Raw genomic sequence first — 26,263 nt, 5'->3', positions numbered from 1 at the left:
GGCTGAGGGAGGATGTGGTAGGTGGAAGTGTTCCCTTGCCACGTGGTGGGACATTAGGAAAGATAATTCTGTGTTACTTTACATAGTTGCAGCCATTTGACCTCATTCACCTTTCTGCTACAGGTACACTTTTGAAAACTACATACGCTTTGGGTTTAGGCCCATGCGCTTCTTTAGCTGTACTGCTTCCTTTCCTGGAGCAAACGGACAGGTGATGGGCGACAATTCTGTTTCACCCCTCCCACCACACAGAATCACTAAATTCATATACCCATGTCTTGGGCTGAATCAGGGTCAGATTATTCATCACGCCATAGGACAGATCCTTTGATGAATGCACATGATGAATACAGCACCCGGTCCAGCTCACCATATTATCGGACAAGTAAGTTCAAAGAGCATGTCATGATGCGGTTTTCCAGTTTTAGTTGCTTTTGAATTTTATCAGTGAAAATCCGCTGAATTTAATAACACAGCAATAAATAATAATGTAACTAAAGAGAGAGGCCAGATTGTATTAATTTTTGTCTCTCCTAGCTGCTAAGTTTCGTGGAGCAGCTTGTTAATTTCACTCTGTGGTGCAATGCATATTTAATTGTCAAGCCTCCACGACATCAAGAGATACAGAAACACAACACAGACAATGGGATTTTTAGTCTGGGAGGACAGTTCAGGTTGGGATCCTCAGCCACCTTCTGATGCTGTAAAAATATCCTTATTAATGATCTAGGTAACAGAATAAAGAATAAGCCTATTACAATTTTAGATAATGCCAAGCTGGATGATTTAAAAGCACTTTGGAAGAATCAGAAAGATCAGAATTCAAAGGCTCTTGATAAGTTGAAGAAGGAATCTAAAATCAAGGAGACAAAATTCACTAGCCACAAGTGTAGGGTTCGACATTTAGGAAGGCAAAATCAAAGGTGTAAGCACAAAATGAGTAATAACTGAGTTGTGGGAGATACTGCAGTGAAGGCTGTGAGAGTTATAGCAGATCACAAATGAAACTTGAGTCCCTGCTGGGATGTTATAACAAAAAAAAAGAGTTGTATTTCATGCTGGGATATATTAGCAAGAATGGTATATAAGGGAAACAATTACTTCCTCTGTTAAGTGCTGGTGAAAAACTGGAACTTGGGCAACACATTTAAAGAAGGACCTATAAAAAAAAAACCTAGAGAAAGACCACTGAAATGAAAGAAAAAAGTATTTCTGAAGCAGTTGGATTTATTTAATCTAGAAAAGAGAACAGATGGGAGCAGGCTGTGGCTACTAAAATGTGAGTATAAGGATATTCTCCATAGCTGTCAGAGGCAAGAGAAAAGTTACTTTGCAGGAAGGAAGGTTCAAGGCAACTGCTCAGGGGAAAAACAGGTTTATTCCCACTTTGGAGTATGGGAAGGCTCTTTCTGGGTGGTTTCTGGCATTCCATTTAGCAGAGATAATGTAGTTAAAATCAGTTTATCTCCAGATACCATATTCAGTTCTTAAGTTCCTTCCCGGACAAAAATGCTTTTGATTCCATAGCATAATCTGTGAAAACAGCCAGCTGTATTATTTATTTACTGTGAAAAATGTTTTAAGAGAGAGGAATACAGATCGTCCTAACTTGAGAGACAATGCAAGTACAAACAGAAATACAGGGAAGCTTATTTATTCTATGCATAATTTACTGTGGGATCTCGCCAAGGTGAATTACTTCCTTCCAAAATATTTAGTTAAAGGATGAAACAGATGGGAAGGGATTTTTTCTTGCTATGTGTCCATTAAATTATAATTTATGCCTACCAAACTATGCACTTTGTCCTACAGGGGACCCATACGCGTACAGATCAGTTCCACTCATAGGTTATATGCTTAATAGATAAGTAGGTGGATATCAATTGAAAATCAACATAAAAGAACTTAGAAAACAAAAACTAAGACTAAAAGATATGCTGGCATAATTTTAGAACAAAATTCAGTGAAATTACCTTTACATAATTTCAGAACCAAAATGGATTTTTATCAAGCACTTTTTTTAAGCCACATGGATCATGTGCCATTGCAGGATAATCTAGTGTGTGATAACAGCATGCCTTACTAGCAAGGTTCCTCAGTGAATGAACCGGGTATTCACCAAAAAAGGCTGCTTGGCCACAATATCTTGGATAAAGAATTCTGTTTTAAGATAGTACCAGTGGGTTCAGTGCCATAATATACCTGGAAACTGAACTTGACTAAATATAAAAATGGGACCAAGTAGAGTATTTTCCTTGATGAATTTGAGAGAAATTAAAAAGTAAGCAAGCTGAATTACAATAATCAGTTATCCCCCAGTCTTGCCTGCAGTTATATGAGGGTTTAATGTAATGCTGAGTTATAATCCTGTTTCAGTCACATCAGGTCCGTTCAGGAAAAAAGGTAAGTGAACGCAGCCCTACACTCAGCATCACCTCAAAGTTTATGAGTAGTATGGGCACAACTGAATGTTGCCATCCCAAGAATGAAATAGAGGGCCTTGTCATTGTATTGAGGTTTCTGCCAGAAAAGGGAGGAAGAAAGGTAGGATCTGAGGCAGAGACAAAAAGTAGTGTAAATAAAAATCTCAAAATATATACCTTTCATTCACATTGTGCTAGATATCAGATGGTATCATCTTACTGACATGAGGCTGATTCAGAACAGCTTTGAATACTGAATGTAAATTCAACTCAGCACAACCTGATTTTTTTATGAAAGCCATTGTTCTCTAGCCAACTCTAACCAACTCTCATATAAATATGGAAGCTGTGCTGTGATGCAGATTTCTTTCACTGAGTTTTGATGATAAATTCATAATCTGTTACAACTTTAGAGAAGAATTTTGTGCCAGTAAAGAGTTTTGGATGGATAATATTCTATTTCAATTATATGGAAACCGTCCTTCTTGAGGAGGAAAACATTCTATCCCTGAATAGATATTGTGTGGTGGGGTATAATGAATGAACTCTTTAATCAAGAGCTATCTATTCTCCAAATATCTGAAAAAGATTTAATTCACTCTTACACAGTTGAACTCTGCAGGACTTTCATAGTATTCAAGGGAGGGAAGGTGATGAAACAGGACAAAATTTAGACATAAATTAGATTCACATTTTATGTAAGACCAGTTGTAAAATTTTGTTTTCATTAAGAAGAAATTGCCATTGAAAAGGGGGTAAATTCACAGTAAATACAGGAGTGTGAATTGTCAGAATGTTGCCAAATTGATCATGCACTGAACTGTAGCAGCAAAAGATTTTTTACTAAATGAGTTTATAGCTGTTTCAGCATAACATGAGTACTGTCCCCAGAGAAGGTGACAATGCCTTTTTGCAGGTGGTGGGATGTCATACTGGTTTAGTTCATGAGAAAGACTTGGTTCAAGAATTTAAATAAGTACGTAGTATTAAATGCTTAAATCTGTACTTACCTTTAACCGCATTTTACTGGTGAAATATGTCCGTGACCATTCTCTGGGACTAGCTACTGTCCACACTAGTCAAGTTGATCCACAGGAACTGAATAGTCTCATATTAAGTGCCTCTCAGCATGAGAGGAGCCCTGAAACGTACTAGGGAGTTACTGGGAGGGCAGCACCTGGCCTGAGGCATAAAGGGTACCAAGGGTCACTCTAACAATATAATAGTATACATCAGATTACAAAGCCTGCGACAGGATGGAGAAAGTGACTTTACATATCTAATTCCCACTGCCTGTATCTACCTTTGAAGATTTGGTCCATAGTTTCACTAAAGGCAGATTTCAGTGAGATTTGAGCATTCCCCAGTCACTTTAAGGGCAGGCAAGGAGAGCAATTCTGCGGGGCCGAAAGCTGTCGGAGCGCACACATCCAAGGAAGGACAGGTCTTCTGATGTTCATGAGAGAGGACTGAGGGATTTATAGCTTTCATTCGTCTGTGACTCCCAAAGGCTAATGTTGGCTCTGGAATTAGTTAACGGAAACACGCCTATATTTTACAGAAAGTTACGGTACCGAAAAATCTACTTGTGATTCCACACACAATGTCATGATGCTGACACTTAGTAGTGGTGAGATACCTCTGTCCACACGCTGCTGCCTCTGAGGTGTGTAGTTGGCTCGCACGTCCCTGGCAGCGGGTTGTTTAGCACTTCTGTGAGTTAATGCAGGTACAGCCAGATAAGCTTTCAATTAACTCACACAACAGACTTGCTTTGAGAGAAACGATGCCATTAGACAGTCTGCCACCTGCTGCCATATCCGAGGCTGACTGACAGAGTTGCGTGCCACTGGGGTTGCCTGAAGAGCGCACGCAGACTGTTAAGTAGGAGTTGGCCAGTGAATGTGGTGCTGCCACTGGTCTCCAGGAATGGAAAGCTCTGGCACCTGCGGGTCAGTTTTCAGACACTGTCGTGGAAAGCTCACCATGACGCTTCTGTATGAGGACATAAGAAGGATCACACTGGGTTAGAGTAGGAGTCTATCTAGCCCAGTGGTCTGTCTCCAAGAGCAGACACAAGCAGATGCCCAAATGTGCAGTATTGTAGACTGCCTAAGAATTGTTTTCTAATGGCTGTTTGGCTGCATGCGTATTTGTGAGCAGCTTGTGTTTGAGTGAACAGTTGGGGAATGGTCTTTAGCAGAAACTCTTAGCTGTCATTCTCATATTTTAAAAAAATTATCTGGACACTTGAGGAACGTAGTCTTTGTAGGTGAGACAAGAAGAGAAATATGTGTGGAAGGAACTTAGTGTGATTCTTACAAAATGAAGGCAGTCTGAGGAAGAAGGAAGAGGTCTGAAATTGGATTAAAAGTGAAGCAGCAGTTGTTTCAGCACAGAGGCTGGCTTTGTCTTTCATGTTTCGCCACAGAAGGTGAAAGGTTGAACTTGTGTTTCTCTAAGAGTGGGCAGATGGCAGATATTTATACTGCTGCATGGTAGAAGGAGATATGTATCAGAATTAGATATTTTAGACATTTCCTAAGGATATGAGGCTTAAGTGATTACTTTCTCTCCTTCTCTGCCTGTCTCTACCTGTGTTTCCCTTTTTGGCTCTCTCTTTCACACTTCATAACTTATCAGCATATAAGCCAATTTCACAGAGTGTTAGTAGATGCAAAGATAATGTGTTCACATAATGTTCATCAAAATGGGCAGCTAGACAGTTCAAATAGACCTGTAAAGTCTCCCTTCTGAAAGAAAACCTGGCTTATGAATGCAACCCTCCAGAGACATCAGGGAATCCACAAGAGAGAGCTATTATGAGTGTCCTGATTGTGAGAAAAGCTTTAATCAGACATCACGCCTAATTATATGCTAGAGAATCCAACTACAAGACCTGAATTCATAAAGCTAGGGTTCATTGCTTCCTCTGCTAGAGAATCTTGAAAGAACTAAATGTCTTTTAAGAGGATGGGGCTGGTGATGGACTTCACTGCAAGACTGCTGTGGACAGGCATTGTTATGTTTAGTAAATAGAATGAGGAAAGAGCAGCATGTTGTCTAGGTAAAAAATGGTGGTGGAGAGGGATGTTTTGAGAAACTTTTTAAAACCAGAATACATTGTGAAGCAAAACCCACAGAAGTAATTAGCTTCAGAGGAGATAACAAAGCTTATTAAGCATGTATTCTTCTGTCTTGGGGGGTGTAGTATCATACAATGGAGATATTACTGCAAATATTAGAACAATGCAATCAACAATGCCTTGAAATTAATGTTTCTGGACTTCACAAGCAATTTCAATTATATTATGCTAATATGTTATATTAAGAAAACAAAAGTTATGTAAGGCTTTTAGATAACACTAGGGTGCTGAGCTGGTAAATGAATGAAGGGAATTCTCCTGTAGTGGGAATAAGGGACTGAGAAACAGTTAAAGGAAGGTAATTGGGAAATGCCTTCAAACTGAAGCAATCAGCTATTGGGAGAACAATAAGAAATCACTATGAGGCCAGAAGCATCACCAGTAAAGGTCTCTTTGGGGAGGAAGATGGAAAAGGGATCAATCGTTTTAGAGAAGTACTATTGAATCTGCTATTACCAAGCATCTCAGATACTGTGCAAAGGTCTGTCTAGTCACTCAGATTCGGGAAGGATAAATTCCTCTTGACAGCTAAGAATATCAGGGCATGGCAAATCCATGATGTGAAAAGCAAATGGAAGAGCAAAGTGAAAACGGAGAAGGGATGCAAGGCTATGAGAACACATCATGAGCATAAGCTTAAGGGAAAGAGAAAAGAGTTTCTTCCCTCTTAAGCTGAAGAGCAGTGCCATCACAAGATGAGATGGGCTTCCATGAGAAGGAATATTTTAACTACTGAAGCACTGAGATTCCAGAGCAGCAAAACAAATAATTTTAAGCTTAGGTATGAAAAATATACTCAGATTTGCTGAGAATTGCTAGTTCTGGGCCAGAATGTGTCCTTTTCAGTCCAGTCTTAAATCTTAGATATCAGGTTGGCAGCAACTGTAGAAAAAAGACAGAAGGCTACAGAGTAGAAAAGTAATTGGTAGGGAGAAGACAGCTACCTCTTCAGTAAGGATATTAGCATTAAATATTTTCCAAAACATCTAAATGTTTCACTGAAGACAAGTTGTAGTTGCCTTAAAATGATTGTGCTGAGAGTTTAATAGAAGAACCTCTAAGACATCTCTTTTAATGATGTGGTCATCTGTAAAGTCAACTGCTTTGTAAAGTCATGCATTAATATCCACCTTGGGGAGATGCTCCCACGTAACTTAGTCACAGGTTTCATTACGGGATTAAGAAATTTAGAAAACCGCCTAATGCCTGTTTTCTGACTAACTTTCAGGGAGGATTCTAGAGATTTTCTGAGTGGAAGGGTTTAGCAGATCCCTTGCAGAAGTGCAATGGCTTGAAGTGAGCTTGCTCAGGTGCTGGGACCGTGCAGGCGGGTGTTCATGTTGTTATACAGCTATGCTGTACAACAGCTGAGCTGGTTCATTCTGCTCATGACTGTCCTGGGCTGTGCAGACAGCCCAGCTAGCTAAAGTGCAGTATGTCATTCATAAACTCTGCTTCAGTTCTTTAATGCAAAAGATGAAAACATGAGTATTTATGCAAGTCGCCAGTTTGTCTGGAAAGTAAAGGCCTTAATTCTGCAAACTCTTGTGCAGATGCTTTACTTAAGTGTGGAAGGAGGCTCAAAACCATTTAAGTCTACAATTTGCAGCATCAAGGAAAGACATTTTTATAGATGCTGAAAGGTCAGATCTAATTCACTAACTCTTTGATCTCCTAGGTTGAATGGGATTGGTAGCAGTGAGAATTATTATCATTATTGTGCACATTCCTGCATATTTCTGCTGATAAGATAGAGCTCATGAACCATGTTTTCATTTGTAAATACATATTGGAGCCTTACAAAAAAGGTAAATGAGCTCTGTCTTGCTATACAATATATTTATCTGTGGAAAGCATTCATCGAACATTAAAATGTAATGCATGAGAGACATGTAAAATCACTACAGAGATTAAGGTTTTGGTTCTGTAATTTTTGTGAGAGGTTTTGAGTGATAATATTAAGTGCCATTTCTCAGAGCTAGTGGGAAAGAGGATGCTATTTAATATCAAACAAATGGAAGATAAAAGAATTTTTCAGACACCCAACATGAAAGACATGAAAAAGGACGGAGACAAAGAAAGCTGCACTTTTGAACACACTCTCTTGTTGACCTAGATCTCATATGGCCGACGGGTGGCCTACAAGCTCAATCCTGCTCACCAGGCAGTGCTATCCAGCTCTCAGGAATGCTTGGAGATGCATCTGCACTTTATTATTGCTGGGTGGCTTGTCCAGGGTGCTGGAGAGCCCTGTGGGTCCGTATGGTGCTCTGTGCTAGCCAGAAGCCAGGACGCTGGGTGCAGACTCAAGTGCTGTGCTGAGACAGAGCTGTTAAACCCTGCTGGACATGAGCTGAGCCTGTGGAGGCAGATATCACTGTAGTAAATTGTATGGTATGTCTAGCTGTACCTGGTTTTTTCCCTGTTAATCAGGGAATCTTGGATAACAACTGACTAAATGGCTATCCTGTACTATTGGTCTGTCCCCTCAGTCCTGCTTGTTGTCTTTGAGCTCAAGACTGGGTCTAGTATGGTATAACTGCATGACAGCTTGGAGCTATATTAGAATAAAAGGTTTCAAGGGTAAAACCGCCACTCTGGGTGTAATTGACACATCCGGCTGATTGCATTACAATATATTTGGTTGACAAGCAGAACTAATTAAAAAGCACCTGATTGCCCATGTACCTTGTTACATTTCATTTCAGTGCACTTATCAGTGAATTAAATCTAATTTAGTGACAATGAAGGGGCAGTGGAGTAAGGGTGTAGGGCGCACTAGTTCAAGGTTACAGAGGCTTGAATCATTCTAGCTAGAAATAGATTGTTTTTGTGTTTTTGTTTTTGGTTGTTTTTTTTTTTTTTTTTTCTTATGACAAAATGCTAACAGAGAATGCAAAAATATAGTTGGTGTAGAAGGAGACGTCATGATATGGCTGAGGAACCCAAATGGGCATAAGGTGGAGACAATGTCAACAAATGCCAGAAACAGTAATGGTGCTAGTAACAATACTGGGCAGCTTACAACCCAAAGTGAACTTTGTAACTTGAGACTATGTGTCTGAAAGATGGCAATCAGCTATTAGGTGATTGCTCCTATTGCAGGAATAACATGATTGTGGTATAGCAGCAATTCTGTGGCTATACAGAAATTATTTTGAAACCTTTTGCAACAACTCTTCCATTTTGATTAAGCACATCCCACTGAGTATGTGTTCTTCACACATGACAGAATTTAGATGACAGAAGCCAAGAGAAGAATGAAAATGCAGTTGATGACATTTTCCTTATTCAAGAATCCTGTCATTGAAAAATAGCCTCCTTTGGGGAAAAGAAACATCTCATAAAAAGTATTGAAATTAGTATGCATTTTCCCAAATTAATGTTAATATTATTTTAGCTATAACTGAAATCTTAAGTTTTTGATTAAAGGCAAAAATTTTGAGAGTGATTTTGATCTTTCATAAAAACATAAACATCACAAACAACTAATTTTGACTGAAAAGATGAAACCTGATAATTTTTTACCTTTCAACTCAAGCAGCTTTGTTCTATTTCATTTTTCTGATTTGTTGTACATCAACATCAATTGTAATAACAATTGTTATTGAACTGCTAGTTAATATGTTATTTTTTAATGTGGCCTTAGGCAGGATTAAAGATGAAGACACCCCAGGCAGGTGAGCTGAGTTGCTCTCAGACTCCATTTACTTTTTTAAACTTGTAACTCCTTTACATGTAGTGGGAACTTAGAAATTCATTGCACCTCTATACACCTACATGTAGAAATCTGCTCTGAGATATCTTAAGCTGCAGCCAGGTCTTTTGCCTAAAGGCTTGTTATCCTATCTAAAGACTTTATTGGAATTAAATTATATGTTGAGACAATGTATGTCTTGAAAGGAAGCTGTTGTTTTAGTCAGTGTGAGAATTGACATGGGGTATTTTGTGGTGCGGTGAGCCAGGATGCAACCAGCTAATGGGCCCAGAAGTAGCATAACTGTTTGTCTTCTTACCTTCTCTATTAGCCTTGCTGAGAGGTGCTAGCCTGCTCTCAGACTCACACTGGCTGCACGTTTGGTTCAATGAACTGTTTTGTGCCGAAGAACCAGTCTATGTAAAGCTTATGTGGGGATTATTGCTTGTTTCACTGCATGAGGAAGTTGTGCCCGCAGCAGCCTTATCACCCGCAGATGTGGTTTCAGCATCTGTAATAGCTCCCTATCGCTGGCAGCGTTAGGAACCTGCACACCTTCTATGCATGACTGTTTTTTTTTTGGCGTTTCACTTCAGTGCTGTGCTTTCAGAAGCAGATCATTAGGTCGGCTGCTTCTGACATTCAGGGGCAGAGACCTGGCTTGCCAAACACACAAGGCTTTGTGTTCAGTCGGTTGGTGTATCCAGGGGGAGTTTGTAAGTGAGACAAAGAAGAAATGGATAATTTCAGGAAAACAGTTCTGTTTTAAAGACAGAAAATTGTATGTTCTGTCCTAGGTAGACTTTTTGACGTGGTATTTGAGTGCAAGAAGGAGAAATGAGAGGGGGGGAATGAATAAAATGTGGCAGGGGCTTCTTTCCCATATACTATTAAAAAAATTAGTCTGTCTCTGTACTTGTCAAGGGTCAGTTCAAGATGATGGTAAATTTGGTTTGAGCAAATGGCATAAATTAAATAAACTTTTAAAGAATGTATCCAAATTAGCAAAGTATTATAAGCTCAGGAGGAAAGCAAATTTGCCTGTCTGATAGAAAGGAAAAGGATTTTTGAAGACCCCAATCCATTCTTCAAGCTGCACGGTAGCCAGACACAATATTCTGTCTTGGATAAACTTTGCGACCACTGGGACCAAATGCTGTGTTCTACTGGGAATACTGCATTATTTATTACATTTATCTCAGTGGCAGCTATTTCAATTTTTTTGTATATATTTTTTAAAATAAAACTGACACTCTTGTGTTAACCATTTGCTATTTTAGATACAGTTAATCTCTGCAAATGTAGGTTATTTGTACAGTAGATAAAGCAATGAAATGTCAGCATGTGAATTACTACTCTAATCCTCTGAGAACACTTAAAGATAATTTTTTTTTTTTGTAAGATTACATAAACCTAATAAAGCCCATTTTCCAGTAGCAAATATCTTGTAAATTCAGAAAAATCAAATGATTGCTCAAAGTGTGCTGCATAATTATGTTGCTAAAAGCAAGGCAAAATAACCTCAACTGTAGTACCATACTGATTCAGCTCCGTTGCTTGCTGTACAGAGCAAATGCATGCGACAGTCCATATGAATTCAGTCTGACCCTGAACACTTACAATAATTTCATGTGTACAGCTTAAAAAGAACTAAAATTCTGTTTGTGAGATCTCAGCCAGAAGTCATGGGAATGACTAGCAACAATCTTCAGATCAGGCTCCTGATGAGAGCTACGGCAAGAAAAAAAAAGAAGACATTAGACCTATGAAATAATGATCAAAGACTATAGTACACTTAGAATGTTCTCTTTTTATTTTAAATATATCTATTACAATAATTTGTTAGGCTTATATAGAGCACTATTATTTACATAATTCAGTGTTTATCCTTTGGGGAGAATTCCAGTGTTCAATAAATAAGAGTCAGTGAGCTGCTTGTTAACCATCTTGGAATCAGAGTTCTGAAATATTGATTTCACATAAATGATGAAAGTCCTTGAAATGGTTACAGTTACCTGTAGTTTCATACAGTAGGTATCTTCTGACTGCAGTCAATTTGTGTTGAAAACTCTGAATATAGCTATAGGTAATCAGAAGAAAGTTAAACAAAAACATCGAATTAAAAAAAATACTGAAAAACATCAGTGAACCTCTAAATTTTTCAGATGCATCTCAGGCTGATGGTATTGTTAAAAGGGAACAAAGAAACAGTTTGGTAGAATCCCTGTTATAAAATGTCTAGATCATGGGGCAAAATATACAATCACTAATAAATAAAAAATACAGCTTTTTACAAGATCTCCCTTTAACATGGCATCTTAAAATGTGCCTGCAGGTAAGAATGGTTTTCATTATTTTTATTAAAATTCAATTTTCCATGGTTACTGTTTCTCACACATGAATTTATGCATTATATATATACTTTATAAAACACATAAAAGATTAAGTTTTCAGTACAAGGAATATCATTAGCTGAGAACATGAAGCAAGGGTTCACATCAAATCCCACTCAATGCTATGTGTCTAAGCTCAAATACACAAGAAAGGGACTTTGGTCCTGATCTTGCACTAAGAGAGTAAATGTGGTCCCATGTTTCTACATACAGAACTTACTATCTTTACTGACATCGTACCAGTCCTGCGCACGTCAACCAACCCATTTTCACGTGACCCACCACAGAAAGTGGGCTTGAATCAGGACAAGCAGCTTAAGAGTTTTTCTCCCAATTCTCATCAATATATTTCAGAAGTCAAGTCCATGGCGTATTGTGCGAGTGGCTGAATATCTATGACATTCAGCTATGGCACCCAGTTTCGTTTCCCCAACATACGGAAAGACAGAAGGGGAACACAGCTCACAACTACCAGACATTTATCCTAGCAAATGTAACATTATCATCACTATCATGGAATAGAAACTATCATTTATTGACAGCGTGCCTGCTTGCTCAACAAAACATCTTTGATTTCAGTAGCATTACAGTTTGGCAAAGAATAGTTTCTGAATTATCTTTGTTACAGTTTTGAATCTCTGGCACATTTAAGACACCCACCCACCTATTCAAATAATATTTTAAAGCAAAATTAATGTTTGATATAAAATAACAGTTGTGTTGTAAATGTGGAAAAATAGTCTACAAAAAATAAGTATAAAAGTGATCTCAAATTTATGAATATGTTTCATATAAACAAGTCCAGATGACTAATCTGTGTGTTAGAAATGGCCCTTGGTAGGCTGTGTCACAACAGTACGTCACATTTTTCACAGTTTACAATAGCACAGTTAGATTCACAATGTGATGACACCTTATATAAGAAAAATAGTATTTTACAAACTATACATTTGGCATTTATTTTTAGATTTTTTTTTTTGTTTCTTTTTCAGTTCCTTTTTTCTTTTTCCTTTTTTTCTTTTCTTACAAAATAGTGCAAAATTACAGTGCGTTAATAGAAGATTTTGCAAATCCTAATAAAAACCAGTATATTTAACTGTTTTGTTCATTCACCGGAAACAGTTTGGCACATTAAGATTTTGTATAGATGGAATAGCTTCTCACTTTCTTCTCTTCAGTATATCCACTGAATAATTAAAACATTAAATTGCACCAAGGGAGTTAACTGTCCAAACTTTTTAATCTCATGTTTTATAACATGTGTGTTACAAAACAAAACAGCAAAGGCAAATGTAGATTTTGAGGTTAATTTATTTGCCAAACAGCACGTATCATACTGGCTTTTCTTGTCATGTTATAAAGGAAAGGATTGATGGGAACATTTTTCATCTGGTGACTGCAAAAGTGTTTAGTTACAGCTTCAAGGCTCTACAGGAAATTTATCCCAACTTTAGATACATATATATATATAAGGGTTGGTTTACCATGTATCTTTCAAATTTTGCTATCATGCATGTCCCTGTATCTGGATCCAACAGGCTGTATCAAGCCAGGGGGATAAAGTTTCATCAAAGCCTGTTTTCCACTGGACTGATTCATACAAAGAATAACAAACAATTACTTTTGCTGCCAATTTGCAATGATGAAATTATTTTCCTACTAATTATTTACTCAGGAATGTTAATGAAGAGTTCCCCCATGTATGAATAGTTTGTTTGTACAGACTGGCACCATACCTCAAAAAAATGCCAATACTCTATTACTTGGAACAGCAAAGCCTTCTGCATAATCATAAATGGGCATGGTACAGGCTGCAGGAGTGAGAGTGTCCTAAGCCACCCCGTGAGTGTGCCAAGAAATGCACAGAAGATGTCAGATGAGTCCCCGGTCAGTTCTTTGCCTCCTTGGCTGAAAGCAAGAATAAGAAACCTGACTGAGATCACCAAGTCATCTACCAGAGGTTGCCAAACAGTAGTCTCTACCAACCTACTCATAATTCAGGCTATTAACCTGGAGGTGAAAGGCTCTCTGCCATATGAGCAAATCTCTGAACTATTCACTGCACAGAGACTGTTGGTTTCAGTTAATTGCGTAGAGAATACGGTGACATAAAAGATTCCCAATTAATTACCTTTCCAATAGAGTAATGAAGTGACTTTTTCCAATATGAAAACTGCAGGGTGATGTCTCTAGGCCTAATTATTTCTCATGAGTTTATGGTTTTATCATCTGTATCACTCTGCGGCATTTGTGCCATGAATTAAAATTACTACTGCATGGTTTATTTAATACATTTCTTGGCATTTCTGTACCTTTTATGAACATATCTAACCAGTATGAATTTTACACTGATTCTTTGAAGGTAGAATTGGCTATAGTACTAGAACTAGTTATTCAAATATTAGAAGGGAAACATCCATGCATAAGAAGGCTGTTTTTTACCCCAGCCATTCCACCCTTGGCTCAATCCTTTATCACTAGCATGGGTGTCTCCTAAATTACCTGCTGACTCTGGTGGAAGATTTGCCTGAGCAAGGAGTGAAAGATGAAGCTGAAATAACTATCTTGTATGAATCGTATTGGTTGATTTCTAACATTTAAAAATCACTTGTATTAAAAACAAACAAATAAACAAAACAGAACTGTCAGCAAATATTAATGGAAAAGCCCACCAGCTGGTCGATAAACAAATACTTCCCCTGGACTCTTGTCAATAATGTGTGAGATTTGACCAAGGAAACACTTCAGTATTTGATTAACTTTCACTGTGAGGTTTAAATAGGTCAGAAGCCTCCTTGTCAGCCTGCACACACACACTCTTGTTCCCGCTTTGCACACACAGTTGATCACTCACAGAGTCTCATCTAGACTGAATCAAATACTTTCCTCCAAAAGGAAAATTGGGTATGGCTGAGACTGACTCTCTCTAGGGCACACAGACCAGATTACAAGGATGCACATGTGACCAGGTTTTATGCCTTCTTCCTAGGACAGTCCTTGAAACACCATCTCAGCAAGCCTCAACTCCTCTCACCTCCTTACACCATAAGCATTTTTGCTCACCCTGCACAGCACAGGCAGGCTGTAAGGTGGAGTGCCACCCTGAGTGGATGGCATGAGGTGGTGGTGGCACACGTAGTAGGCTGAAGCAGAAGAGTAGGGCCAAGGCATATTGGATAGACACTAAGCCAGAATTAGTCCAAACAGTTTTCAGTGTGGTGTAGCCAGTCTACTCACAGGGTGGACACACATGATGCAAAAGAGGCCACACAAATTGGCCTCTGTTGGCTATAGACTGTGCTCTCTGGCACAAATCCCAAAGGCAATAAAAACATACTGTTTGAAGCTCCAATGCATCAAAGCATTTAAGATGCTCTTAAATTTAAGCACGTGCTTGAGTCTCATGGTCATATGCATATGCTTAAGGTCTTTCTTGAATAAAGTCCAGAAAGTATTGTTGCATGAGTACATGAACTCATGAACATTACTGCAAAATCAAAAAAAGAAAAGAAAATAAGAATAAGGATTCTTGAAGTCAGATAAGAAATGTGAGTAGCTTACTGACAGACTTCAGTCTTCTCTCAAATGTTATTTTTTGTCTAATAAAAGACATAATTCAAGGCCAACAGGAGTCCCATTCTTGAATAATCAGCAACAGCTATTGGTTATTTAACTGAAGCTTGCTTGATTAGAGATGAAGAAAATTACCTTTTATGTTTCTTTTTTTAAAGCCCAGTTTGAGAAACAAACACGGGTAGCTAGAAACAGTAAGTAGTTGAACTGTGCTCAGTAGTGCCAATTTCCCATAACTTGCTCAGCCTGCATGAACTCTACAAATCCCCACATTCTTGCTCTCTCAGTCAAACTTGCATTTTATTTGATCTGTTTCTTAAAAGACAAATATGTTGCTGTATGTGTCTCACACAAGCTTAGGCCGCTTGTTCATTGTGAGTACAGCCACCTTGGATGGCAAGAGGTATGCAAAGAAACTGCCAGCCAGGATTCACTAAGGAATGGAGATCTCATACTGAGCAAGAGCTGCTCTGACTGTGAAATGAAAGGAAAACTCTGGTTTAAAAGGATCTGCTGTCAGTTTTGTCTGATGTCTGTTCACATTCAGTGGGGTAGCAATGCATCTGCTGTTAGTATTGTATCTGTTTCAGGTCTTATTTTCCACACTGAGAAAGGCAGTAATGTTGGTAGCTCAGTGCACAACAGAGAGCCTAAAAACATCCGAAAGAACCCATTGTAAAAGAAAGAAAAATGATTACTCTCTGTCTTCAGAAACTGCCGAGTTAACTTGTGACAAGTGCATATGCAAGGTTATTGTGGGCTGGCAAGTAAACTAAACTGAATGCCTGGAATAAAGTTGTTGAGAAAATAGTAAGAATTGGTGTGTTTTCTCATCTCTCATTTCTCTTTTCTTTTACATCTTCATTTGCCAGTGGTACCAAGGCATAAATAATGCCTTGTTCTCTATTTTAACTAATTCAATGTAATTTACCCTTCTATAATTAATTGTTTTTCCCCATGGTCCTTCACAGTGATTTACTATTTGAGTCTATTTATGGTGGCTCTTCATGTAGGGTAGCTCACTGAAGAAGCAGAGACTTCACAATGCTTAATGTTATATACAGACTGGAATCAATCTTCTGTGAGTTAGGTGTGTAGGTCTAGGTAGACTGCCTTTATGCATGCGTGGAGTCCAGATGTTTTACATCCATTGCTTCACATCATTTACCACATAGGCTGGACATGCCCAAAGATGCTTTATCTTCTGTTAGTAAAACTCTTTACATCCAGAACTGCTTAAGGCTTGATACCTCTAGATGACTTTAAAATCTTCATAAAATGGCTGGGTCACTTATTTTCCAGCCCACAGTCTTCAAGAATGTCAGTGAGGCATTAGGCTCATGTTTATTGTTTAGAATTTGGTCATGATTCTTGGTCATTTCAATCTGGATTATATTCCTCTCCTGTTTTATCAATCTTTGAAACAATTTGCAAAGTAGACAAGGCTTGTGTGAAGTTTCTGTGAAGAGAACAACTCTCTTTCCAGTTCCATCAAAAGACTTTCACATTTCTTAAAATGCAGCCCAAGATTAGCCATGCTGACTGCATCCAGTGCTCACAGAGGTAATGACATTACTTACAGTCTTAAAATTAGCATATATTTTAAAACTTTCCTGTGTATACACTGATTGATATTTTTAGTAACAAGACATGTATCTTATTATTGTGCTTACTTGTTATTAATATAAGAAATGATTGGCTGAATCTTAATACCAAGAAACCAGTCTGATTTGACATAAGGACTTGTAACACACAGCACAACTCCCACTATCTGAAATGAGGAATTAAATAAGGGATTGTGCATGTTCACCAAGGGGTGAAGGTACTTCCACTGAGATCAATGCAAAGAACTTCCAAATTCCAGCATCAAGGGAATCAGTTTATCCAGCCAAAGCAGTGGCATATTCAGTGACTGAGAATTTCACAGTCCTCCTGAAAACAGAAGGTATGATTTCCTACAGGACAGACTGTAGGCAATAGCCACTTGCTTTCAAAATGATAGAAATACTACTCACATTACATCCATGTCAGCACTTTGTTTTTAGAAGACTGGGTTTCATTATATTGCATTAATTTGCAAGGTAAGGTCATCTTGTTTTGTACTGGAATGCTGGTGAGTTTAGGAGGTTCACAGTTTATTGCAAACTAGCTTTTAAAGACTGCAATAAATAGTATAAATAAATATCCAGATCAGAATACAACTTTTGATACCATAGGGAGAGCACAAGTGTTTCTATAACCTTTCTGTGTATTTTCCTGTTTTAGAAATTTAACTACATTACTCTTACAGCTTTCTGTGTTTCTATTCCAGCATGGGGTAAAAAAAAATATCTGACAAATCACCTTATCTTTTGCTAAATGCTTATCATTGTTTATCCCTTTTTCCTTTACTTCAGCAACGCTGTTGTCTGCAAGTTTAATCTGAAGTACTTGATCAACTACTTTGCTTGATCAGGGTCTTATACATCACATAAACTAAAGTTTTTTCCAGTTATACTTTTTTTTTTTTTTTTCAGTAGAAGTTGTTGACCTGAAAAACCAAGCTGATTGGCTTTCACTTGATGCCAAAACATATCCATACATTTATGTCATTAAACCAACGTTGTACATAAAAATGTAGATAGCAATCAGATATTTAACTCTTAGCTGAAAGAAAAAAGTAATAAAATCAAATGACACATGTTAAAAGCAGACATTTTAAACAATCATGACAATCATCACATTTTCATATTTGCTATCAGACCAAATTTCATACTTAAGAACCTATTTATATATTCAAATTTTTATAGCATCTGCTGCTCTTAAGAGTGCATTTGTTTATAACTGTCACATAAAATATTTTCAAAAACCAAAATTCATTAGCTTAATGAGTTGAGTGATTGAATATGTCAGCCTGATAACTTATTTACTGAATTTTAACATATTTCTTTCAGAAAATAAACTGGTCATTTATTTTTCCACATTCATGAGTCATAACAGTGAGTTGTCCAGCTACAGTTAAAGTTCAACAGATCTTCACAAGACTGGGAAAAATTCACAATTATTCAAGAAATTATATGAGAGAAATTGCTAAAATTTCTCAACAAGTTATTTCTAAAAATCCATTATTACCAGCTGAATTCAGTGCATGAGGCTGATGTAATCAAATGCCTGTGTTAAGTTCTGTTTATCTCCATATCAGTATAACACCACTTACAGCCCTGGTTCAGGTAAACAATTCTTGAGACACAATGAGACTGAAGGACATGCTGCATTTAAATACACTCAGAAGTTGGATGAATCTGGGCTTTGGTCACTAAGATTGTTCATCTTCTCTATAGCTGACTTCTTTATTCTTCAGAGGGTAAGAACAGATATATTCCTAAAGTAACTTACTGGAGCTATTTGTTAGGAAACATTTTTAGAAACAAAGACTACAGTAATACCTTTTAAAAACTATATTTCTAGGTTCATCACCCTTAAAAAGGGGTGCAATTGATCACTCTGGAATAATGTTAGGTATTGAACTTTTCTGTGTTCTTAAAATGTAAGAACCATAAAAAACTTTACTGTCTTTTGAAATATTAGACACATTTCAGACTGGAACAGCAAACTATGTTCTTAAGGTTCTTTCTGGCATTTAAAAGTTGTGTCCTCATTTTCCAAACAGGTTAAACAGCAAATGTAATGTAAAAAATAAAAAGGAAGTGTTAAAAATGACTACTTTAGAGTGTAAGTCTGGGATATATTTCACAGAAAATGTGGAAAATCTTGTTTAAAAATTATAGTAAACAATCAAATATTCTTCAGTGCACATAATTAGTATGTACATTATAATTTAAAACTGAGTATTGATGACTGCTGCTGCTGATCTTTTAAAATCTCTTCCAAAATATAAATAGGTTAGCCAAGAGAGGATAGCTGATAAACCATGACATAAGGTTCTCTTTTCTTTCTCTTTTTGCTCTTTTTCTTTCCTCTCCACTTGGACTGAAGTTTCTTCTGGCTTCGTCAAAAAAGTGCAAACACACACACACACACACACACACACAAATTAATTCCAAAACCATTTTTCTAAATTTCCAATGGACTTGTATTCCTGGTGTCTTTTCACATGATCACAAGCAAGACATGCGTGTGACTCCCAGAATCTAGGAAGATGCACTGAGAAATCTTTCTTCCAGTTGAAATAACTAAGGTACATCTTGTTATTTTTGTCAAGCATCAGAAGATATTCTGCCAGCTCTCTGGGGGAGAGAAAATCTTCCACGTGTATGAAAGAGTCTGCTGGAATGTAATTCTCATAGTTTTCTCTGGAAGGGCCCAGTACAACCGGTACTGATCCAGCCAGAAGAGCATTGTAAAGTTTCTCAGTAATGTAATCTTTGTGGATTGAATTTTCAAAGGAAAGGTAGAATTTGCAAGTAGAGATAGTTGGAATCAAGTTTTTGTCATTGACATAGTCTCCAAAGGCTTGTCCGTAGGTATGGATTTCAATGTATTTGCTGAGCTCATTGTAATACTTGACTCGAGCGTGCTCAGGGTTCCAGTTACTTACAACCCAACAGACCAAGTTTTCCTTACTTGGCACTTCAAATGCAAAGGAACTTGTACCAACCATCATGAAGCCGTAAGGCACCTGAATATCTGAATCACGCCGGTAAGTCAGGGTCAGGTTAAAGAGGTGTTCAATGCCACTCTTTTGTGGAGTATGGGTTGGAGACTCCAAGTTCATCCAAATCCACTTCTGGAATGGTGGCCTGGCTTGCTGAGGTAAATTAGTCAGATCCCAGCTAATGTCCCTGTGATGAATGAGAACAGCATGGGATCTGTTATATAGTGAGCGGTCAATAGTCAGATGGCACCCGTGGATATTGAACATTGTTTGGCAGGATGTTAGGTCGAATGTCTGACCAAATGGCCAAACCCAGATCAAAATAGTAGTTTCATTAAGATTATCAGTTTTGGAAGAAAAGAAACTCTTCATTTTCAAAACCGAACTGGCTGATTCTATAGGACCAGAGATCCAGCTATTTGTTGGTTTGATATAAATTAGTATAAATGCCATGAAACAACCAAGGACAATGAAGATAATAAAAAATGGCCGGAAAATTCCTTTAGATGTCGATGTCATAATTTGTTCTGAGAAAAAAAGAGAGGAAGAGAGAGAAAATAACATCAGGTATTAAATTGCATATATACATTCTGTTAAAGCAATCAGACATCAGACATCAAAATGGATAGAACTTCAATAACACTGAGCTGTAACCTTAGAAATGTTCTTTGAGTGGAGAGGGTATGGGTTCTTGAATGCTCTTCATGACAAAGTGACAATATTTCTCCTCTTCACATTAAAAGCTAATTCACATAAATTAAAAGCAGGATTTTAACGATCTCATACTTGATATAAATCAATATGTATCTTGAGAAGTCTTTTTGCTTAAAACCTAGGCCAAGAGTTTAAGAGACATACAAGACAAGACAAAATTACCCTTCAATTCTGTCCTTGTGTCTGTGTAAGGCGTAACATGCCGCAGATTTGGTCCGTTCATATTTGTATGTATGTACATATGGAGGATATTGGATTAGAGGAATGAAAAAGGAAGGGACTGCAACTTTAATTCTGTAATCAATGAGAATGCTAGAATACTAGTTCATGCCTGATGGCTACATGGGGATGAACATTCATGCCTTCTCCAGAGGACTCCTGAAATAGCTAGGGAAGGAAAGCAGCAATAGAGGTTCTCAGCTCTTCTGTTCCCATATGCAGCCTCACATAGTTCCCACATAAAGAAAAACAAGTAAAAAGATGTCCTTAAATATTTGATTATGTTTTTATGTCACAGCCCTGTGTTAAAAATTAGGAGAAGTAGAAATATGCTGCATCTTTATAAGGTACCATTTTTAACATGGGGAAAAAGGGATGAAGAGTTCATATAGCCTCTGTTGTCCTCTCTCTAGTTGTCTCTTCCCTAAATAAGTGATAAATCTCTTTCCAGAACTTCTCTTCCGTATAGTTCTTGTGAAACCTAGCAAAGTTAGGTTGCTTATTGCTAACCTTTGCTCCTAAACATAGTCTTAGAACTCAGAGGTGTTCTAAAAATAAAAACAGTTAACCATGTAAAGAGCACTATGACATACAAGAAAAAAGGAGTGGAAGTTAGTTACCAAAAAGAAATGTTCTGAATATACTGGCCGAAATTCTACAGTGCATTTCAATGACTATAAAATTTGTCTGGCTTTCTTTATTTTTTTGCATATTTTTCAATTATTTGTGGGTTTGTTATCTTTACTAGCTAGCTGCACAAAAACTTTTATAAAAATCCCACCCCTAAATACATACTTAAAATATATAATATATATGAATAAATAAATAAAAAAAAAGTTCAAAGTCACAGAAAGCAGAAGGAGAATTTCAGGGCTTTTAAACCAGTTTCATAGCTCACCTCCTCTAACCTGTGAAATAAGTAAATTCAGAATGAAGACATGGTAGAATGTGATTCCGAGATCTATTAACGCAACATAACTTTGCTGCTTTGTGAGTGTAAAAACTGATGTGTAAGTGTAGCACTACAGTTACAAAAAAATGCTTTCACATTCATTATTGAGCAAAAAGAAAAGGAAGGAACCTCACGCTTAGCTTTACTCTAACATTGTATCTTGAGAGAAAAGGAATTTGCCACAATGTCTCCCCTGTTTTGGGAAGGCAGATGGTCTTAATTCTGGTTTTAGTTATTATGGTGGGTTAACCTTGGCTGGCTGTCAGACACCCACACAGCCGCTCTCTCACTCCCCTCAGCAGGACAGGGGGAGAAAATAAGATTAAAATCTCATTGGTTGAGGTAAAGACAGGAAGATCACTCACCATTTACTGTCACAGGCAAAACAGGCTCACCTTGGAGAAAATTAATGTAATTTATTGCCAATGAAAAAAGATTTGGATAGTGAGAAACAAAGACAAAAGTGAGAATAATACCTGCCCCCCACAAACACTTCCCAGGCTCAACTTCCTCCTTCATTCCCAACTCCTCTACCTCCTCCCTGCCCGTGAGTGGTGCAGAGGGATGGGGAATGGAGGTCTGCAGTCAGTCCACAACAATTCCTCTCAGCTGCTCCTTCCTCCTCACACTTTTCCCCTGCTCCAACATGGGTCTTTCCATTGGGATAAAGTCCCTTCAGGAAAAAAACCTCTGCTCCTTTGTGGGCTGCCCATGTGCTGCAGTTCCTTGAGGGCATATCCCCCTTCTCTGGTGTGGGGTCCTCCCCAGGCTGCAGTGTGGATACTGCTGCACCGTAGTCTTCCGTGGGCCCCAAGGGAATCTCTGATCTAGTGCCTGGAGCACCTCTTCCCATCCTCCTTCTCTGACCTTGGTGCTCACAGGGCTGTTTCTCACGCTTTTTTTCCTCACTTCTCACTTCCATGCAGTGTTTTGCCCTTTCCCAGAGATGCCGCCATCTTGGCTGGGGGGCCGAGCGGTGCCCTGCGGCGGGCGGGTCGGATCCGGCTGGAACCGGCTGTGTCTGGCATGGGGCAGCCCCGGCCACTTCTCACAGAGGCCGTCCCGCAGCCCCCCTGCCAGTGCCTGGGCACCTGCACCCACTGCAGTTATCTAAAATATGGTGGTATGTTGAGTCTGACTCTTTTGTGTTGCCCCTTTCTTTAGGACATAGTTTAGCAGGTCCTCTCTGCTTTGAGCAAAATGATCCTGAAAGGAATAAAGGGGAGGAACTGTTGTGTCCATGGCTTTTCCACTTATCCTCGTCGGTTTAAATCCCTCTGAAAGAAATAATGTGGTTTTACAGCAACATCACATTGGCTATTTTTAGCTTACGTTGATTTTTCCTGGAATATATGTCTAGAGGGGAGGTTATGACCCACGAGAGCAGAAGGCTACTTCCCTGCTTTACTGTAGTGAAAGTCAGAATGGGGTCTTTGAGGAAGAAGGGATTTAGGTTGAGCAGCTCTAGGAGATGAAGCACAAGGAAAAAACAAGAGGCTGAGCTGATCTTCATGTAACTCTGTTCTTTGCTTTTCACCGAACAGATAGCTTGAGCTGAGTTTGAACAATAGGTTGGGAAAGGTGTCTATTCACAGACATTGTTCATTATCTGGAGATTGAAATGGATGAGAAATCAGAAAATGGCCTTAACATCGTGTCTTGTAACTTAGTCGCCCTACAGTTAAAAGCCCTTTGACACAAGCGTCTCTGTTAGGGATTATTTTACACTAAGCTCTTCTGCTAACTAATAAAACACCCTGCATCATCACATGGCAATTCTTGCTACATCAGAAATGACCAGATATTATGTATTCTGTTCTCTGCTTGAAATTCTAGTGAGTCCACGGTGTTGCATTTGTGTAGGAAGCTTTTGAATTGTAGTGCCAATGTGAGGATAAACGCTTGCTGTTTGTGCTACCCAGAGTACCAATATTAACATCTCACAACACTAAACAGGTGAGTTTACCTATTTTATCCCTTCCAGACCTGTTTCCTTGCATTGCTTTTCTGCCATGTGAACTCACGTGCCCCCTCCTGGTCTGGGATCGTGGTTCTTAGATTTTTCCTTTCACTAAAACACTAGCCTACAGTCAAGATAGTTCTGTTTAGTTTTCCATCCGTTGGATTCAGAGAATTAACCATTCATTACACAGGCTCATACATCCATTAGATATATAGGCATCACTGGCATGCTTGACTTAGAAGCTACTACTAATGGAATGATGGAAGAGGGTTGTGAAAGCAAGATCCATTAAAGCCCGCAATGAAAGGCTTGCAAGGAAGCAGCAGAAGACCTGAGCAGACCCCTAAAAATACCACTTACCTAAACCCCAAGGAGCTGGACAGGATTTTGTCATGGAATTCTATTTTTCTATTCCATTTTGTGTTAACTCCAGTAATAACTATGAAGACATGCACTGGGAATAGCAGTAATTTTTCAGGATGAAGTGCTAACCTCAGATACAATAACTTCTGTGCTTCATAAAGCAGATTGAGGAACCTGTGGAACAGACCAGCAAACTCTGCCTTCATGCCCTGTACACAGTCAGGCAGCAGTACAGTGAAGGCACGTGTTACGTGTTAAGCACCTGTTGACAAATACTATTTTCTTGAGAAGTAGCTTGTCCGTATAGCTAGGAAGTATCGGTTGTGTTTCTTGTTTGTCAACTAGAATTCACAGAATATTTTTGACACGATATTCTCCAAAATGTGTAGTCTTTCATATTTATTTATTTCCTTCTTCTCTTCTGTGCACAAGATAATCATCGACCTCCCATTGTAATTCTCACTATAAAGGTGATGCTAAGGAGACTTTTGTTACAAGACACCCAGCCAACTAACCTTAGCCCACCATTCCTCTTTTATGGCTTTCCTTCTACCACAGAATCACAAACTTCCTTTTTGCAGATCCCCTCCCCCATCAATCTCTGGCATGCCAGACTCTGAAAAGAAAACTGTCAAAGAAATGTGTTTACTGAGACTTTTGCCAACTGGAAGGAGTCGGTACTTTTGATAGTTTTGTTATAAAGTACATTTCAGAGTGTTGTGGCATAGCAAGTATTTTTTGGGTGCTTTTTCCCCAAGTTGAAAGTATAGTATTTCATCAGTACAAGACTATTTTTCTAGGTACAAAACTTAGCAAGGCTTCTTTTTAAGTGCAAAACTTGGCATTCAATCAGCAAGCAACTCCATTTAGTAGCAACACAAACAGTGGGATAGTAACAGGGTACCAGCAACATTAACCCTAAGCACACCAGGCAAGCCTTGCAAAAATATATCTATTTTGTGATGCATCATGTTCACTAAGAAATAAAATGGAATTTTATGGAAACTGTTTTATCATGGCTTCATTACAACAGTGACTTCTCAATCATTCCAGAAGGGATAGACAATTTTTTTTCTGGTTATGCAACACTGCAGGAGGGAGAAAATGTAACCTTTTTGGTCAATAATATCAATGGCTGTTTACCTGGTACATTTTTACATCAGTTTCTCTGGTATACACTCAAGGTTTTCCCAGTGGCCCCAAATATATCACTACTTGCAGACGTATAACTTTTATTAGTAGTCTAGTATTGAGATTTTCCAAAGGAAAAGGACAGTATTTTAAAATTAAGCTAGAGCAAAGGTTTTTGAAATAATGGACATCGAATAATGAATTAAAAAATCACTTGTTGCTTTTCTCATCTTAGAATTCTTAAGTGTTCAGAGCTAACTCTTATCTTCACCATCACATGGTCTCAGGATAACTCAAGATGAAATACTTAACAACCTCAAGATAGTCTCTGAAGATCACTCCTGGGATCAGACAGGACATTTCTGGCATAAAGGATTTATCGAGATTGAGGAGCAGAAGGATGTGGAGGCAAACAGGGGTGTCAGAGGTAGGCCCATTTAGAAGCAGACAGCTAGCTAGGTAGATACCCTGGAACTATTAAAAGGACAGTCAAATACTGTGGGAACTGAAAAGAATCACAAGCAAACAATTGTTATTGTTAGAAAGAAGGCTCATTTGAAATTGCTGTCCCTGTCCTCTGGCATGTTTCACCAGCCTCGGCCATAGCCTATCTGCATTTATGCTAAGAGCTGTGTTTTCTTAGACCATACTTCCAATTAGCTGGAGTTTTTCACCTGCAGTGCTAAAAGAAAACTGATTGCCTCAGGATAGCCTGAGTGTGACTTCTTATCTCCAAGTCCCTGCCATGTGTACATGCTCCAAACTGCTTTTGCTTCAGCTCCCTGAGCCTGAAGAATGCTTCTTTTTATTGGAATTAACTCTCAGCACTCCCAGTTAAGCCTTCTCTGTCGCAACTGGAATGGTGGATTTTTTTCCCCGCCACTACCCAAACATGGGCATGCTTCCATGCCTTTCCACGCCTGTCCCACAGATTTCTGAAAGCAGCCCAGTATGAAAAGGCTCAACAGAGCTGCATACAGTTAAAGGCTGAAAGATGAATGAGCTGCTAATCTCAGACTGCATATTTTTATTCTATTGTTTGCAACATTCTTTTTCTTCCCCTCTCCACCTCCTTTGTTTTCGGGTTATTTGCTC

At 38.4% G+C, this 26,263-nt stretch overlaps 1 protein-coding gene across 2 annotated transcripts in view; it reads right to left on the bottom strand.

Moving 5' to 3' along the window:
* Positions 1-19,265: 19,265 nt before the first annotated feature.
* Positions 19,266-26,263, bottom strand: part of FUT9 (fucosyltransferase 9) — a 104,920-nt gene continuing 97,922 nt past the window's right edge. For both annotated transcript variants that reach the window (XM_049817663.1, XM_049817662.1), the window contains exon 2: positions 19,266-20,353. In XM_049817663.1, coding sequence (XP_049673620.1) covers positions 19,266-20,345 — 1,080 coding nt within the window. In that variant the 5' untranslated portion in view covers positions 20,346-20,353. The remainder of the gene's footprint in view (positions 20,354-26,263) is intronic.

Source organism: Accipiter gentilis, chromosome 15, assembly GCF_929443795.1.
Source record: "Accipiter gentilis chromosome 15, bAccGen1.1, whole genome shotgun sequence".
Lineage (NCBI taxonomy): Eukaryota > Metazoa > Chordata > Aves > Accipitriformes > Accipitridae > Astur > Astur gentilis.
This window is presented reverse-complemented; position numbering and strand designations above follow the sequence as displayed.